Source organism: Theobroma cacao, chromosome 6 (genome assembly GCF_053813885.1).
Source record: "Theobroma cacao isolate CCN51 chromosome 6, ASM5381388v1, whole genome shotgun sequence".
Lineage (NCBI taxonomy): Eukaryota > Viridiplantae > Streptophyta > Magnoliopsida > Malvales > Malvaceae > Theobroma > Theobroma cacao.
The window spans coordinates 29,227,701-29,244,678 of record NC_142644.1 but is presented as its reverse complement, the minus strand read 5'-3'; the positions used below and the strand labels follow the sequence as shown (position 1 = coordinate 29,244,678).

Sequence of the window (16,978 nt, the reverse complement as noted above, 5' to 3'; positions counted from 1 at the left end):
CTGGAAAAGTCAAGAGTTACGGTTTAAATTTATCCATTGCTTACTCAAGCTTGCTCAAATTGTACCCAAAAAATGAGAAAGGAATAAACTTCCTTGGCACACAGGGAATTTCCTCCATGAGGATTTGATGGACTTTTGTTGCTTCAGAACTCGTAACATTACGCACTCGGCACTTGATCCTCACATTCTAGCAATTAAGCAATTAATTTGTGAAATTCCAATTCTTTTTCATTTCCTTCTACCTCCTTGTAAACACCTTCTAACTGCAACGAAGGAAATACTAAGATTGGACTGGTTAATCTTTATCTAGTTCGGACCAAACTGAATGAACAAAATTAAATATGGAACCATCGTACACTACCTATGCATTCACATTTATTTTTCATGTAGCAATGCACAGCAGAGCTGACAGTCTTCAGTCCCATAGAGAGAAGGTAGAGAACAAGGGGAAAAGGTGAAGGTGGGTATCAGTTCCACTGCAACAATGTACACCCTAGAGCAATTCAATGGCCACCAGATCATGGCAGTACCCAATCAATAAAAGATACAGCATTCGACTTACACAAATTTGTACGTTCGATGTTTATTCTACAGACTCTTGGAATTTTAAGTTCTAACCATTAGTTTCTTGACCAAGCTTGGTTAAGGAGCATCCTGAACCAGACAACAACAAACCTATGGAATTCTTCCTGCACTGCTAATAGGAAGGCACGAAGAACCCGACATGGAAAAGAATTGGGATAACTCAACAAGATCACCGTTGTTTCAGCCGCTCAATTATCATTATTACATAAACAAGTCAAAGCACCCTTTCTTCCACAAAAACCAAGCTTCGAGATCATATCAATTAGACTCAAGGATCAGCCATGCCAAGATGTGAGTGAAAAAGATCAGACCGAGGTTAAAAAATAACAACGAAAAGTTAGAAGCCTCTTGTAATTAGATGAATCAGCTTCCTTAGTCGTTCTTTATTTCGAGAAGCTTCATGGCTAGCTCCCAGGTGACAATTGCCGCTGCATTAGCAGGAAATGCTCTCACTATCGTAGGACCCAATCCTGCGTAGCATCCTCTGAGTCCAGCCCGCCGGTAAATCTACAAAGGCAATGAAATAATTAGAGCACCCTCATTTTCTTTCAATATCATTTTGATTTTTATTTAACCCCACATGCTGCAACCTACCCATCTTCCGGTGCTAGGAAAGGCCAATTTCAATATCACAAAATATAGCGAGGGAATCAGATCATCTTACCGAATTTAAAACTTGAAAAGGATTTGTTGGAGAGCTTTTATCTGGAGCAGTCTGGATAATGGTTTTTGCTACATCCAAAGGTAAAACAGCTGACCAGAACTGGAAAAAAGAATTAGAGGATAAAAACTAAATTTAAAAAAACCATATGGAAACTCAAACTAAAATATCGAAATGCAAGGCTATCAGAAGGCTTACAGCTACACCACCAAGACCACCACTTAAAATTCCAATTCCCATATTAATCAAGTTGCTATGGTTAAAAGAACCAGTGTTAAGCTGTAAGTGCAGATAATGACGGACATACTCATATACACTAAAAAAGACCGCATTTCCAAGAGATTCTCTTAACAATGTTGTAGAGCCCCCACGAAAGATGCCTGTAACCTGAAAGGCCTTCCATTAGCTTAAAATCATGTCTGAATTAAGTTGCCGTGAAGTAGAGTATTTCTCACCCCATCTCCTTTTATGGTTTTAAGTGCACAATCTAGAGGACTACTGTAGCTACAGGACTTTGGAACCACGGAGTCAGTGCCTTGAACTTGCATCCTACACTGGAGAAGGCCAATGTCACAAGCATGCTTTGGAAAGAACAGTGATCATAGAGCAAATAACAGCACAACATAAAAACTAATCCCCTACCTTCACCAACTCTGATGGGCATAGAATAAAACTTATAATAGCTCCACCAAAAGCAGCTGAAGGAATGATTACTTGGGGCTGAGGTCCAGTACTCTGAACTCCTCCCTTCATTAGCAAAAAGAATTAAAAGAACGATTAGAAAGTTAGTATGTGTTAGAAACATGCCTATAAAAGTTATTTAAAGCAACTGGGTTCCAATCTTGTCTCTGCAATAGGAGTTTCACGGATAAGGTATGATCACCTCCAATTTCCTTTAACGAACCTGCAGTGACTGTTTTGTTTGTGAATAAATGCCAAAAAGAAGCGAACTTTCAAAAGCCACTCCAACAAAAGATGATGTTGCCCCTGTATAAAGTCCTCTAACCTGCCAAAGCTAACTGTCAGTTCTCCAGAAAAATCAAATATGTCAAGACTAAGGGAGAGGGTAGCAACCAGGTATAAGAGATGCTAAGATTTATGAATAATTATAGGATTTGACTGCTGCACAAAATGAACAGAAGATATATTTTATATTCCATAGACTACCTTGTACATTCTAAACTTCTCTCAATTTATATAATAGACCACAATCTTTGTTTTAGAACTTGCAACAGTGGATACTGCAAAACATCCAAGATTCTTTGATCTCTTCTTTACCCTTTTATATTGATAACAATTTTGCAAATTCCCTTCATCTTCACAAATTCCTGGATAAATTCAATAACTTTTCCAATAAGTGACCATCAACAGTTTTAGATTTTAGGACATCAGCGGTGAAGATCCACTATAGTAATCCATACAAAATTGAGCTATTCCATACTATAATTTTGAAATCTGAGACAGCTGAACGTTTTATAAACAAATAACATGATCGTCTTCCACCACATGTATTGCTTTAGATGTCTAAGAGTGGTGTCACTAAAGGACAACTTTAAATTCTTTGGCTTCTGCATAGGGAAAAGGAAAAAAGGAAAAGAAAGGCTCAAGAAGCATACCCCTTCTGTTGCAAGTATCCTAGCAGTGCAATGCAAACCATTCCTGTATTTAATCCCATGCACTTCAGTATTGTGTTTCTGCAACTTCACCTGACCAAGGGACAATAGATACAAAAGAAATTTATTAACAGCAAAGAAATAAAGCTTAAAAGAATCTAATCTACATTGAAATGTTTCAAAGAGGAATTCAATATCATTTCCCAATCTTTCAATTCAACAATCGACTCACATTCCTAAATATCCTAATCACCCAGTTAAATTGCCAAAAATAAATCTTTACTTACAATACAAAAGAAGCAAAATCATTTGTAATATAGTATACATTACTTAATAAGCATAATTCTTCAAAACTTGTCCAGACCCACTTCAAAAAAGCTAGCAAAAAGGGATAAGCAAGAATTTATACCTTGACAGTATCGAAGGGGTGACCGGTGATGACGGTTGCAACACCAGCGAGCAGGCCCGCGAGATACTCTTTGTAACCGGAAGGTGCGGAACTCTCTCCCATGTCCTGTGCTTTGGGTTATACTATATCGGTTCTGATAAATCTCTAAAACCTTTTTCAGTTTGAAAGCAGAGGGAACATGGGAGATTGGGGTCGCCGTCACCGTTCAGTCCGCGTCGTGTCGGCGACTGTGAGAGAGAGAGAGAGACAGAGTTGGCCTTTCTACCACAATCTCGGTACTCAAAAGTGGAATATACCACCAATTCTTTCCTTTTAATTTGGATTATAAATGGTTTTATTTTTAATTAAATTAATTATACGCCATATAACTGTAAGTGCTTCAGGAATCTTTTCTTTCTTTTATTTGAGATACTTCACGAATCTTTTGTAATTTTAATGGAAGTGGGTTGCTGACAATCTGCCAAATCCTGTACTGGTTTAATTAAAACCCAAAGAAAGGAGTCTTCACAGGTCCGATAAAACACTTAAAACATCTCTGCTTCAATCTCTCCATTTTTGTTCTCCTTTACAACAGAAGAGATTAGTTATGTTTCACGGGCATGATGAGGCCGAAAACCTTTAAATCAAAGCAGTGGTTAATTAGATTTTGCTGTCTCTCACAACAACTGTAAATTAACCAGCAAATGATAATGTTCAAGCTCAAGTACCAGTACAACGCTAGCCCAAAGAAAATACGTCAACTGAAATATGAAAGAAAATACAAGAATTACAGAATTACAGATTTTCCACACATCCGGCATTACATTGTTGGATCAGGCAAACATGGCTCAATATTCTTTCAATCTGGAATGCTGTTACTCGAAACATTATGGGAGGAAATGAAGATACAGAAGGAAATCAATGCTAAAATTCACACTGCTACTCTGTAGGCGCAATTATTTCACTCATTTTATTTTGATATAGTTTACAAATTAAGTTTCCAAATGCGCGGACTCCTTCCCCCAACATCCATTGTTTATGTGATCCTTGAAGTTGGTTCAGGCAAAGCTGGAGTCATAATAACATGGGGGCACGGGACTTGATTCCAACTATTCTGCGGCTGTTCTTTCTCACACAGCTCAAGAAAAATGCCGAAGGTCATAACTTACTAGGAAGAATCTCATTAGGGAGTCTTTCCACTTTGCCAAATTGAGCTGGCCTCTTCAACAATTCGTTCCGTTCTGCTATAAATTTAGCAAACCGAGAACCCTTCCCCTCTTCGTTGTTGTTATCCTCTAGTAGTGACTGTGGAAGTTCAGGCGGCAGCCCTGGCTTGTGAGATAATGGAGGCATCAATGCCCATACTGAAGAAAGGTGTTCATTTGGTTGATCAAGATTTTGCAGGGGCGATAAATCTTGCATGTCTGATGAAGAAAAACAAAACTAATTTGGAAACTTATCAAGAAAAGAGGACTCCAAATAATCTCCTTTTGATGCTCACTACCACAAGCAAGTATAAACATCGTTCTAAACAGAGCAGAAAGCCTTAGGAGCATTTACATAATCACTACTTGCAAGTAGGATGAAGGCTTTGCTGCATCAAAATCTAGTTTTCTGTCATGACTTATTTTTTTTGGCTTATAATGCTTCATAAAACAACAACTTTTAGCAACAAAATAGAGGGAAAACAATGAAATTATTTCATACTCAACATAGTATACGGTCACTATACTAACTAACCTCTTGCAAACTGAAAGATAGGCATCAAAACTGCACTTGGAATGCTAAAGTTCAAGTATGGTATAACTGTTCCTCCACCATGCCTGGCGTTGCTGTATCAAGAATATAACTCATCAAAAACTGTCTAATTAGCAAGCACTGAAGAGCTTAATTAAACAGACACAACAACAACAAAATATCCTAGGCTTACTTAAACAGAAACACAAGATAAAACAAAGCTGTTACTTTCTTCTGCAATATGAAGCATTTACTCCCCCAAAAACAACAATAGCAACAAGAATATGCAAAAGAGCATTTCAGACTAACCAATATGATATCAGAGTAATATGAGACACATCATGAGGAATGCACAAATAAACAACACAAGTTTGCACAAGAGAATTAGCCCCTAAAGATAGCTCATTTTTGCACAATTACTGTCTGCTTTACCTTGTAACAAGTCCAATCAAACGACCATCTGAATTGACAACAGCACCACCGCTTCCACCAGGATGAACAGCAGCAGTTGTTTCAAGCATTGCTGGAAATTCTGAATCCCCCGGTATAAGAGATTTGTAATATAAAGGCATCTCTGCTTTCACTACTTTTGCTACCACTCCAGAACAAACAGAAGGGGAGAAGCCTGCGAAATTCAGTGCAATAACAGATTTTTAAGTAAAAAAAAATCAAGAGAAACGAAAAGTGTTCAGAAGTTGGTTATTCAGTGGAAAGTATACAAAAAAATCCCAGGGTACTCAGTCCTTTAACATCATAGCATCAAGAAAATTTCATGCTCCTATATGCATCAGAGTAAAAAATTCAGTTGATCTGATTGAGTTAGAAATTCTCAGGAGATATGGTGTCACTGGACCATGTAAACTGACACATACTTAAAAGGGGGTACTTAATTTTGGAAAATGAGTAGTTTTAAGTTCTATAACTAACAGAGATTAGAATCAAAATGGGAGAGCCAACCCATAGATACTTATGATGGTAAGATTGGAAACTTCACGTGTGAAGGTTCCACATGAACAATAAAAAAGTCCAAGACAAAACAAAAAAGCTCAACTAAAGTGTCATGTAAACACAGCAGAATTATCTCATTCCGCATCAAGACAACCACAAACAAATAGATACAATAAACAACGCTTTTACCGCATCTTGGTGCCAGTAGTCCATGTCCAATAACATATGCCTTTGATCCTAAAGATGGTTGAGCAAAATCCACCACAATAGAGCTAAGCTTATCAGGAATACGATCAAGTTGCAGAAGGGCAACATCCAGAGGTCCCCTGCAAATATATACTACCTTAGCCTCACACCAAATCCAAGGGTCCAGATGACCAAGTCTAACACGTATACTTCTATGTCCATGGTAAAGTGACTTCAACTTGTTGCCTTTGTGATCATCAACCACAGAAGAATTGACAATCTTCAGTGAAAATGGTGGCATGCTACTTTTCTGGTACCTGTTAAATCCTTTACCCTCAGGAGATGCAGATTCTTCAGGTGGGAAGAATGGCACCTCGGTTCTCGTCCCAGTTCCTACAGTTGTTTTCCCAAATCGCCATGGTTCCAACAGGTGAGCATTTGTGAGTATTAGGCCTTGATCATTGAGCACAACACCTGATGCCCATACACCATCGTCAATGGTAATAAGACATATAGAAGCCATTGCCTTCTCAATTGGTAAACGTGAAGGGCACGATGAATTAGGATGATCATGATTGTAACAGCAGAGTTCATTTGAACCATTGCTGTTAGACAATAATCCATTCCCTACAGCATTTAAGTTTCCCTTGTTAATATGAATCCCCTTTTCTGCAATTTGTGGCTCCTTCAGCAGCAAGTCACTGCAAGCACTTGCAATGGCTTCCCACGGAATCACTAGCTGTTACCCAAGGCTACAATTTTTTGTGATGCATTAACTATGAGAAAGTTTAAAGAAAATGAATATGAGAAACACTTGTAAGTTACCTGAATCTCAGCATCACTGCTCTTTTGCCTCAAAGGTATAATCAAGATACCTACTAATGTGTTTTGATCACCAAAAACAGGACCACCTTCCATTCCTAGCAGAGTTGATTGTCAAATCATAATTAAGACTCTGTGGCATAAAAAATGCATAGGTAACAAAACACGGAAATATCCTCACCAGGAAGACATCGAATGTCAGCCATCAGCAATGCTCTGTCAGATGATTTAGGTGGATAGCAGTTGGCAACAGATCCCATTGATATGCTGGATCAAGCAATTACATTATTGAAACAGCAGAACTCCAAAGAGACCATAAGAAAGCAAAATGATATACCATGTTGAGAGAGACAGAGAGAACTACTGATGGTTGATTGCAACAGTTAAATACCCAAACAGATTAGTTCCATGACATATCCTACAAGAATCAATGATCTTGTATTTGGAGTTTTTGACTGATGAAAACTAATTTGGCAAACAAGTTGGTTATTGTCAATGTAAACTTACTAAAATGTAAAAGATATTTACATAGGGAAGAAGCATTACCTGTTAAAGAAGTGCACAGGTGAGAGGATGCCAAACGGAGATCCCATTGCCAGAAGGAATTCTCCCCTTTTATTCAGAGGTGATATCCCAATATTTGGTAGGTCCTATCTCATGAAAATCCACATCATTAAGGGCTAAATCAAGAAAAATAAACATGCCAACCAGAAAGTCTCAAAACATTTATCATTTGCTACCATATCAGTTGCCGTCACACAGTATATTAACAAAAAGGAAAGAGTAACGAGTGAAAGAAATGTTACATTTAAATACAAGTTAACTCCAAGGACAGCGATTCTAGTTGTTGACCTGGCCATGAGACTAGGACTGCTCAATTCCCCCACCAGTAGCCTCTGGCGCTCCATCAAAATTTTTTTATCATACTCGGTCTGAAATAAAGCTTCTACGTCAGATCTTGTTGGATCTCCAACAAGGAGCAAATAAAGGGGGAAAAAAAGCTAACTCAAACATGAGCACAAAAAAATCCAGGATCTATTGCAAAGCAACTTTTTATTGACTAGTGTAATTCAAGTAAATATTTCACTCAAGAAGAGTTTTGGTTTGCATACAACTGATCCCTGAGGAACACAAGGAACGAAATTCTCACTTCTGAAGAATAAAATGCTTTGGTTCAATGTCCAGAATTTCTTCTTTACACCAAAAATAGCCACTCAAAATAATAAGGAGAAAAACATTTAGTTCACATAAAAATTCCACAAAGCTGCTATGAGGCAAGAATGACCAAAGAATACAATAAAAAAGTTCATGTGCTTGCCTGTGTCTGAATACTACCCACTGAAGGCTGATGAGTTGAAGCCAAGGACCAACCAAACTCCCACCCATGCTCTTGTGAGCCTGAAGAAGCTTCAACAAGGGATTGAAGAGCACGGGATGATCTAGGAACATCAACCTTCAAAATTCGTTGATTAGTCACAATCAGAAATATATTCATTCAAAATTATCAAGTGCAACACATATTAGTGTGAATTAAAGTGCTCTTATAGCTTTTAAACTCTAAATACGCACATTAACAATTTAAACGCCCACCATTTTCAGTAATCGTGCAGCAACCCAACAAGAAGCTCCTTTAACCAAATTCACTCCCATATTTTCCTACAAAATCAAAACACACCATCCCATTAAACTCAACTCAAAAAATTAACTTAAACAAATTATCATTCTAAATTAATCAACAACCATCTGACATCTTATACCTCGACCATAATATCAATCTGAGCACCGGGAATCAACTCGGGTAGACCCTACAAGAAAACAAGAAGGAGCACAATAACCACAGTAAAGTAAGCAATCATACCAAAATTAAACGGCCATATATTTACTATAATGAAACACCACCTGAGAAAGGTTTTCTCTATGTTGAATTGTAAGAAAAGGCTCAACGACAGAAGCAACTGTCATAACTAACATCAAATTCTGATCACCATCACTGTCCCAGATACACTTAGCCACCTCAGTGTTGTAAAGGGTGTCAGGTAATAGCATCCCTGAAGCTGACAGTGTCGTTTTACCAGAACTACAATACCCAACAACAGAGAAAAAGAAAAAAAGACTCAACAAATTAGAAAAAAAATATATATAACGAAACTCAAAACAAATTTTAACTCACTGGTATTGATGAAAGGCATGTTTCCTCATCTTCAGCCCCTTTGGATCCTACATAAATTAAAAAAAATAAAACATAAATTTACTAAATATTCAAAGAGAATAACAAAAATAGAATGAAAAACAGGGTTGCACACGCAAATCGGGCTTACAGGGCCTTGTACTCTGACCAAAACAGAGAAATTCCGAACAAAATCTACTGTTTCAGGAAGACCCATTTTGACCAAAAAAAATGGCAAAGGATTAACCGAATGAATCCCTTGAGATATAATAAAAAATTTTAGGAGTTTTTTGGTTGAAGAGGGAGATGGAAAAAAACACCACAACAGCAACTACTTGTGGATTATATTTGACTTGTCGAGCTTCCTAGAAAACAGAAATGTAGTATACGCTTTACGAGACGGGTGGATAAGGAAAACGGCGCCGTCTAGGAATGGACGCGCGAGCGGTTCTATCTCGCAAGTCGTGGCCGTCGGATCTGTTTGGTGGGCCCGTTCTTTCTGTTTTCTTCGTTATACGCTTACGTGGACGGCCGATTGGTTTTTGTTTTTTGCGGGATTAATTTTTTTATTAAAAAAAGGCAAACCAATAAAAAATACGTTGCATAGAAAAAAAAAAAAAGAAGGGAATACAAAAACATGTAATAGTATTAGTATAAAATTATTTGGTACATTTTTTAATATATCGTTTTAATAGTATTGCAGTAATAAATACTTTATAATTACTTTAATAAAAATAAAAAATTTAATAACTGAGCTTAATTTACAATCAAAAGATTATTAGGTGTCTATTTTATTAAAATTTATTTTTTAATTTTAATATATTTATTTTTCAAGAAATTAAAAAAAGGCACTTGTTTGGCTTATATTGATTCTAACCTAATGTCTTTACCTAACATTGTCTTACATATATTTCGTTTTAATGAAGGGATGGTAACAATTTATTCTTTTTGAATCTTTTGATTTTATATAAAAAGTTATTGAATTATTTTTTAAAATTCTTTATTCTTTAATTATGTTTTTATTTTTTATTTTTTGTTAAATATATTTTTATAATTTATAATTAATTAATTATTATTAATTAAAATAAATTTTATCATTTTTATATACATAAGATAATAATGTGATATTGATATAAAAAATAAAATTATTATGTAATCACGTTATTATGTCATTATTATTATATTTATATTATTTATTATAATATATCAATAAATTACAATATCATCACTTAATATAAAATGATATAAATTATTTTAATTAATAATAAAATTAATTGAGATACTATTTTTTATTCCCCTTATGAATGTGGGAAAACCAAGCTACATGGATTTTCTCGTTAACCAAACGTTCACCGTCTCCCAAATTTTTTATTGTTCTCTATCCCATCTGATTGACCATCTTATTTGGTTCGTGTCCAAATCAACGTGACCTGCAATCATGAATGGTTTCTACTTTTGCTTGATACGGACAAATCGATTCTTGTCAAATTGAACATAAAAGAAATATAATTTAAATTAAATTAAAACCAGTAATAAAAACCATTTAAGATTTTAAATTTAAATTATAATATAATACAGTAAGAAAAATGTCAATAACATTGTGTTATCACAAATTTCGTATATGGAATCAGTTTAAATTTATAAAAAAAAAATTATCTTTCACTTAATAATTATCTCTTTTAAATTAAAAATATATTAATCTGTAACAAATAATATCTAAATTTATTTAATTCTTTATTAATGTGAAACCTTTTAGTAGATCCTAGGTCGGGAATTTTAAGTAAGGGTTTTCGTTGGTCTACATAATTTTCTTACTTAAATAATTATTTCAAATTTTTATATACTACTAAAGATATTATATTTCTTTTATTTATTAATTTCATGAATCTAAAACACATGAAATTAAATTTATAGATGTATACATAACTAAGCTGGACATTGAATTTTTTTTATAATTTAATTTCGGCAAGTGAAGACCAATAATTGGGCTTTTTGGGTGGAAAATTAAAATAATACTATTATATTCTATACATGTATAAAGTACATACATACGTACAAAAACAGCGTATATGTATACGTATGAATAGCAAACCGTGGAAGGCCGCGAGCAGCAGCTTTCTCTCATTTCCTTTTCTCTACCCATCCGCCCTCGTCAAACACTGAACAACAAAAATAAAGGAAAAAGAGAAAAAGCAAAGGACTGGGAAGGGAAGGGAAGGGAAGGGAAGGGAAGAAAAGTCAAGCAACATTCCTCCTGTTTCACCACCTTCACCTTCCTCATCTTCCCGTCTTCACCGCAATCAATCCATTCCAAAATCCCATTCTGGACCTTTCGCTTTAAATTGTTTCTTTCCTTTTCTTGTTTTTTTTTTTCCAATACAAATAGAAGAGAAAGCAAACCAGCAAATGCCAGCACAGAAGCGTTCTTCCGAAGCCGCCATCACCGCCACCTCACCAGAAGACGACGATCCTCTGCTTCTCGACGACAGGAACAACCATGAACAACACCAGCAAGAAACCGAAGATGCTGCTGATGGTACACCTAACCGACTATAAGATTTACGATAAAAAGAACGACCCAGGTTTTTTTGTTTTTTGTTTTTCTTGATTGAGGTGTTCCTGTAGGTTTTACAGAATCTGATCGCAGCCCTTCTCCTTGTAACGAAGAAGAACAAGAGTAAGTTTCTTCCACTCTTTATTATTTCAAATCGATTTGCTCCGTTTTGTTCGTTATTCTTGTATAACTGTTTAATGCGTCAATGGCCGGGCCTTTGGTTTTCTGCGATCTGCATGGTTTCTTTTTTGCACTTTCAAAGGAAGGCTTGTTGTGGGTTTACTTGGTACTAACAATCTAACTTCCCCGACATGGCTATTTTTAAGCTTTCAAGAACTTCCCTTTTTTTCTGATTGGTTGCTTTTTCCGTGCTTTATTTTTAAACGGGTACCGCTTCTTTTTAATGAAACTGCCTGGAGTTTTGATTTGCGGTCTGTGCCATTCATTTCTAGTCTGGCTTGCATGAGAGTATTTTCAGCGTTGTAACAATAGTTGTAGCTTTGTGTAACTGGCTAAGATTTGCACCTCCACGCATTATCTGCGTATATTCATCTACGTATGAGGACTGGGATTTTGATTTCTCCATGTTTCTGAACTTCATCTCGATTAGTTTTAAGTGCAATTTTTAGGCATTTTCTGCGTTGCCGGCTCGCTGTAAAGGTTGTTGACCAACTTTAAGAGGATATGATCTAGAAAGTATATAAGATGGGCTTAACCGCTTATGGGTTCTTGTCTGTTTACTCTGGGTCAAGCTGCCTCTGCTTTGTCCTGGGATCTTTCTCTTGGTCTTTATATCTTGGTGTTTTTGGTAAGCTGCTATATGATCAGTGCATGATGACACTATACTGTTGGAGTGCTTTGGTCGAAACAACAGTTACTGTATCAAAATAGACTATATATTTTGAGAATTTATCTTCTTTATTCAAACTGAAGTGGTTGCTGTTAAGCTGTAGTTGAAATTTTACAGAGGTGTCCCTGTTGGTTCATTAGCTTGTCTTGATTTGACAGTTACTGGTTGGGAAAGCAAATATTTTCCCGTGGTGGTCTCATTATTGATCTTCCTGTCAAAATGTTTGTCATTGTTCCAAAATGTCTAATACTTAACTTCATGAGGTGGTGATGATATGACAGTCAACTGCCAGGATGCTTTAATGTTGGGATCCCTTTTTTCATAAAATAGTTAGAAATTCTGATGTATAGGTGGTTTCTGATTAATCTTCATAGATGCATCATAAGATGTCCAATTGTCCATGTTATCCCATTGATGGTCTTTGATATTTGCATCCTTGTTCAATAATTGTGTTAATATTCTTTATAGTAATATGAGGTGCTTCTTCAGGATGAAAAATGGTGTCCTTACACAATATTGGTTAATTCCTTATAGTATTATTCTCTTGAGAAAGGGCTTATTTGTCTGAAAATGCTACTATTCTCAAAAGTTCCAGTGTTTTTCCTTTCGTCTGCAGAGGCTATAATTCTTAAAGTTTGGACAAGTGCATTGATAATCATTTAAATTTGCTGAGCAGTATTGCAGTAACCTTGTGGTTTATGAGTTGCGTTTGATTAATGCATGGAAATAGCCTTGTAAAATGGAATTCAAGTTAAACAGGTTTAAGGATGAAATCTAATTAATTGAAAGGATGTATATTGGTTTTATTCCGCAAAGGTGTTATCCAATCAATTTGGCCTGCATATTTACTGTTTACATATCTGGCAAAAAGTTTTATACTTATACTTGAGGATGAAAAGAGAAATAGAATGGTGAACTATATATCGCTTGTTAACTGCATAATATGCTAACAATGCTTCCCTTGTGTTTCATTGTAGGTATATTCTAGTAAAATCGGCTGACATACGCAAAGAAGTACAATGCCCAATCTGCCTAGGTATGTTGTTCAAGAATTTTTTGTTTACTATATTAAATTTCAGAGGGCTTACAGATTCAAGTTGCTATTTGGCATTATGATTTTCTTGTTATATGTTCCACAAATGTTCTATAATTTAATTATCTCCTTGTTATTCTTGTTATGGAGCTGGGTACATTTTGCTGTGATAATGGACATAATAGCATTTCACCTATTTAGTTGAAGATGCTACCATGCAGACCTTACTCAAATAAATCAAATCAGACGCCTTTGCAGGTCACCTCATGCTAGCCCAAGAGCTCATTATACTTTGCTTGCAAATCTGATATCTCAGCTTTGTAGCTTTTCATATTCCGAAGTAGTTGGACCACCTAATTTTTGTTGAAACAACCTATAAAAAAAAGAAAAAAAAAGATTTTTACATTGTTTACATCGATTGGAATGAATTATTATATTTTTTTCTTGAAAGGTATTAATGGACAATGTAAGCCATTGAACAGAAAGAAAAAAAGAAGTGGGGATAATTAACACTTTATTATGATATCTGTAAAAAACCAGGTGGAGAATTGACAATATTGTAAGATCTGGCTAGATAATTTTGTTACCCTAAAACTAAAAATTAACAAAACAAAAAAGGCTTGACATTCTGTTCAAAGTACCCAAATATTAAAATTTCCTTTGTCACTTGTTCTAAAACTGAATTGAGTGAATTAATCTATGAATTTTGACCATAGATCTGAACATAGGAGCATAGAATTCTGAAACTTGCTCAAGGGCTGAGGATGGCTTCTCATTCTTTTCATACAAGGCAACCAAAACGGCAGATAAAGAGATGAAATGAATTAAATTATTCCCATAAGATGTTGTTAAACCTATTTTAATAGCTTTCCAAGTTTCTAATTATTATATCAGGTGTTGATACTACTAGATTGCTCAACATATCTGAAAATGTAGAATCAAGTTTCACAGAAAGTCACTTAGAATGAGGTGTATGATTCTGTTTTCGCATTTTCTCTTATTGAAACAATATTATGTGTATAACACATAACATAAGCATCAAGTTTTGCTGAAAGAAAATTCATTATCTCTTTTTTTTCCTTAATTAAGGGATCATTCGCAAAACAAGAACTGTAATGGAATGCTTACATCGCTTCTGTAGAGAATGTATTGACAAATCTATGAGAATGGGGTATGTTCAAACTATTACCACTCTCCTCAGTAGTTCATTGTAATGTGGGATCAGATTTCCTGACCTGGGTTTGGTTTGGGATGATCTTATAAAGTTCCATGGTTAACTGTGACTTGTGAGCTCATAAGCTTTTTCTTCTTGTTAATGTTTCTTGCATCTAATGGCAGGAACAATGAGTGCCCTGCTTGCCGCACACATTGTGCTAGTCGCCGGTCTCTAAGAGATGATCCTAACTACGATGCCCTAATTGCAGCCTTATATCCGGATATTGACAAATATGAGGAAGAGGTAAAGTTTGGTTGATCTCTTACAGAGCAGATTGTTGCCTTGTTATTATTGAAACTCAATTATTCATCACTAACTATGTGGTTTAGGAATTGGCTTTTCATGAGGAGGAGAAAGCTCGGAATAAGCAGGTGAGGTATCAGATTGCTAGTTTACTCCAGTCTTTGTGCCTATATGCTAACTTAAAGTATTCTTCGCAGTCAAATTGCATCCATTGATTTTGTGCCCTCCTTCTTTAATACAATAAATAAATAAAGTGATGGTTAATAAATTAAAGCAATTAATTAAATTCTAATCTGAAAATTTGCATCAGATCCAAGCTTCCATTGCCCAGACTTTGCGCCGGCAATCAGAAGTTGTTGGTAAGAAACGAACGGTTAAAGCCACTGCATCTGCCATTGTAAGGAGATCACAAAGTCGCCATCACGGGGGGAGAAAACATCGAACTTCTGAACCTCAAGAGTCTGATGACAATGAAAATGCTAATGGAGATGGAAGCAGAGATTCAACTTCTGCCGATGAGCATCATACTGAGGTCAAACCAAAGAGATCAAAGAGATGGGGTGGTCGGTTTTCTCATCCATCTTCAGCTGCTAGTGCAGATGGGGTTGGTGACGAAACTGACTCGGAAGTGAATAGAGAATCCTTGGGTGTATCTGCACCACTTGTCTGGCCCTCAGAAAGGCTTCACTGGGGAGCAGGCGGCATGCGCAGTCACACACGACATGGCAGTTTGAATGGTGGAAATGGAAAGAATGTCCGAAACAGCCGCCTCTCTAAGTTGGTGGATTGTCTCCGGAACCTAAAGGAGAAGGATGATGAGGTAATGTTGATTTTTTGGTGGTGATTTTATGCAGTCTGTCATGGTAAATTGTGTACCTTACTGAGTTCAAAACATATCCCTTTAACTACTGTGAAATTGATACATAAAAGCACCTCTGCAGCTGACAAGTTCTTGAAATGATCATTGATGGTATTCTGGATTATCGTTGTTTTGGAGTTCTCACTTGAACTTGCTAAAATCTTTGGATTAATGATTAGCTTTATTTGCTTTCAGCTCGATATCCACCTGATGCTTGTTTCAGTTGATGAACAAAGAATTCCCAGTTTACAGCAGCCTTACCTTTGCTGCAGGCCTACTTTGTTGGTTAGGCAATTGTGCCAGGTAATTATTCTTCCATCAGAAACCTTGTTGTTCATTTAATAACAGTCTATTACATTTCAAAACCTTGGACAACTGAAACTCATTCTTAATTGACCTCTTACCTAGTATGTAGCTCTGCAAACTGCTTTGCAAGCCAGGGAAATTGAAATCTACCTGGTAAAAGGGTCCTACTCTATGGCCAACATGTCAACCTTTGTTATGACCAAGCCCGGATTAGTTGATTCAGTCAGAGATAGCTTGCAAGTTTTAAAAGAGGAAGAAACATTGGCAGGACTTGGTAGGCAAAGATCCAGTCATGGCCATTTGGTAAGCTCCATCTCTGGAATAAATGTTAATACCTTTCGACTATTGCATCCGGAAGTATGCTAATTGCTAATGCATGCATATAAATAAGTTAACTATCGTCCCTTACCCCATACTTCGTTTTCCGAATTCATTACCATTTGGTTTGTGTTATTTTTCAGCTTCTGGCATATCAGAAAAAGTAGGAGAAATCCAAATTGATAAAGACGAAATTTACTACCGGCTTTGTCGACAAGCACAAGATGTTGCACATTGCTCTTCCGAAGTATATACTTTATATACATTATTACATTACAGAACATATGAAATCTGAAATAGATTTGGTTTTGACAGTTACCTTGGGCTTAGAGTAGTTTATCTCCTTCAAACTAAGGATTAGAATTGCTATCGTTATATGTTATGCTAGTCTTGCTAGATTTCATTGAACATCTGCTCACGCATAAATTTAACACAATGCTGTGGGATATGTATATGTTCTTCTTCAAATAACAGAAATTCCACATACTTAAA

The 16,978-nt window shown here is 36.0% G+C and overlaps 3 protein-coding genes and 1 pseudogene across 4 annotated transcripts; 1 reads left to right on the top strand and 3 right to left on the bottom strand.

Annotated features, from left to right (window-relative positions):
• Positions 1-494: 494 nt before the first annotated feature.
• Positions 495-3,593, bottom strand: MBAC1 (Mitochondrial substrate carrier family protein). The gene is made up of 8 exons (XM_007025515.3): positions 3,269-3,593; positions 2,863-2,952; positions 2,151-2,252; positions 1,889-1,993; positions 1,702-1,800; positions 1,445-1,633; positions 1,250-1,348; positions 495-1,092 (listed from the first exon to the last, which is right to left on the bottom strand). The coding sequence occupies exons 1-8, from the start codon at positions 3,368-3,370 to the stop codon at positions 958-960; spliced, it is 921 nt and encodes a 306-aa protein (XP_007025577.3). The 5' UTR covers positions 3,371-3,593; the 3' UTR covers positions 495-957.
• A 393-nt stretch (positions 3,594-3,986) lies between these two features.
• On the bottom strand, positions 3,987-9,460 carry DEG15 (protease-like protein). Of its 2 annotated transcripts, XM_018123220.2 has the most exons (15): positions 9,259-9,460; positions 9,111-9,157; positions 8,840-9,017; positions 8,698-8,745; positions 8,531-8,596; positions 8,259-8,393; positions 7,747-7,872; positions 7,487-7,590; positions 7,122-7,207; positions 6,944-7,038; positions 6,436-6,857; positions 6,122-6,258; positions 5,417-5,609; positions 4,988-5,079; positions 3,987-4,671 (listed from the first exon to the last, which is right to left on the bottom strand). In XM_018123220.2, the coding sequence occupies exons 1-15, from the start codon at positions 9,322-9,324 to the stop codon at positions 4,406-4,408; spliced, it is 2,061 nt and encodes a 686-aa protein (XP_017978709.2). In that variant the 5' UTR covers positions 9,325-9,460; the 3' UTR covers positions 3,987-4,405. The 2 variants fall into 2 exon arrangements, with proteins under 2 accessions (XP_017978709.2, XP_017978708.2); XM_018123219.2 differs by having other exon boundaries at positions 6,122-6,857.
• A 1,798-nt stretch (positions 9,461-11,258) lies between these two features.
• LOC18596811 (putative E3 ubiquitin-protein ligase RING1a) lies at positions 11,259-16,978 on the top strand. Its single transcript, XM_007025509.3, has 10 exons — positions 11,259-11,643; positions 11,733-11,784; positions 13,489-13,547; positions 14,634-14,715; positions 14,883-15,003; positions 15,090-15,131; positions 15,314-15,823; positions 16,058-16,165; positions 16,271-16,471; positions 16,630-16,978. Exons 1-10 carry the CDS (start codon positions 11,514-11,516, stop codon positions 16,651-16,653), a joined length of 1,329 nt encoding a protein of 442 aa, XP_007025571.3. The 5' UTR covers positions 11,259-11,513; the 3' UTR covers positions 16,654-16,978.
• Positions 13,814-14,608, bottom strand: LOC148762270 (uncharacterized; annotated as a pseudogene).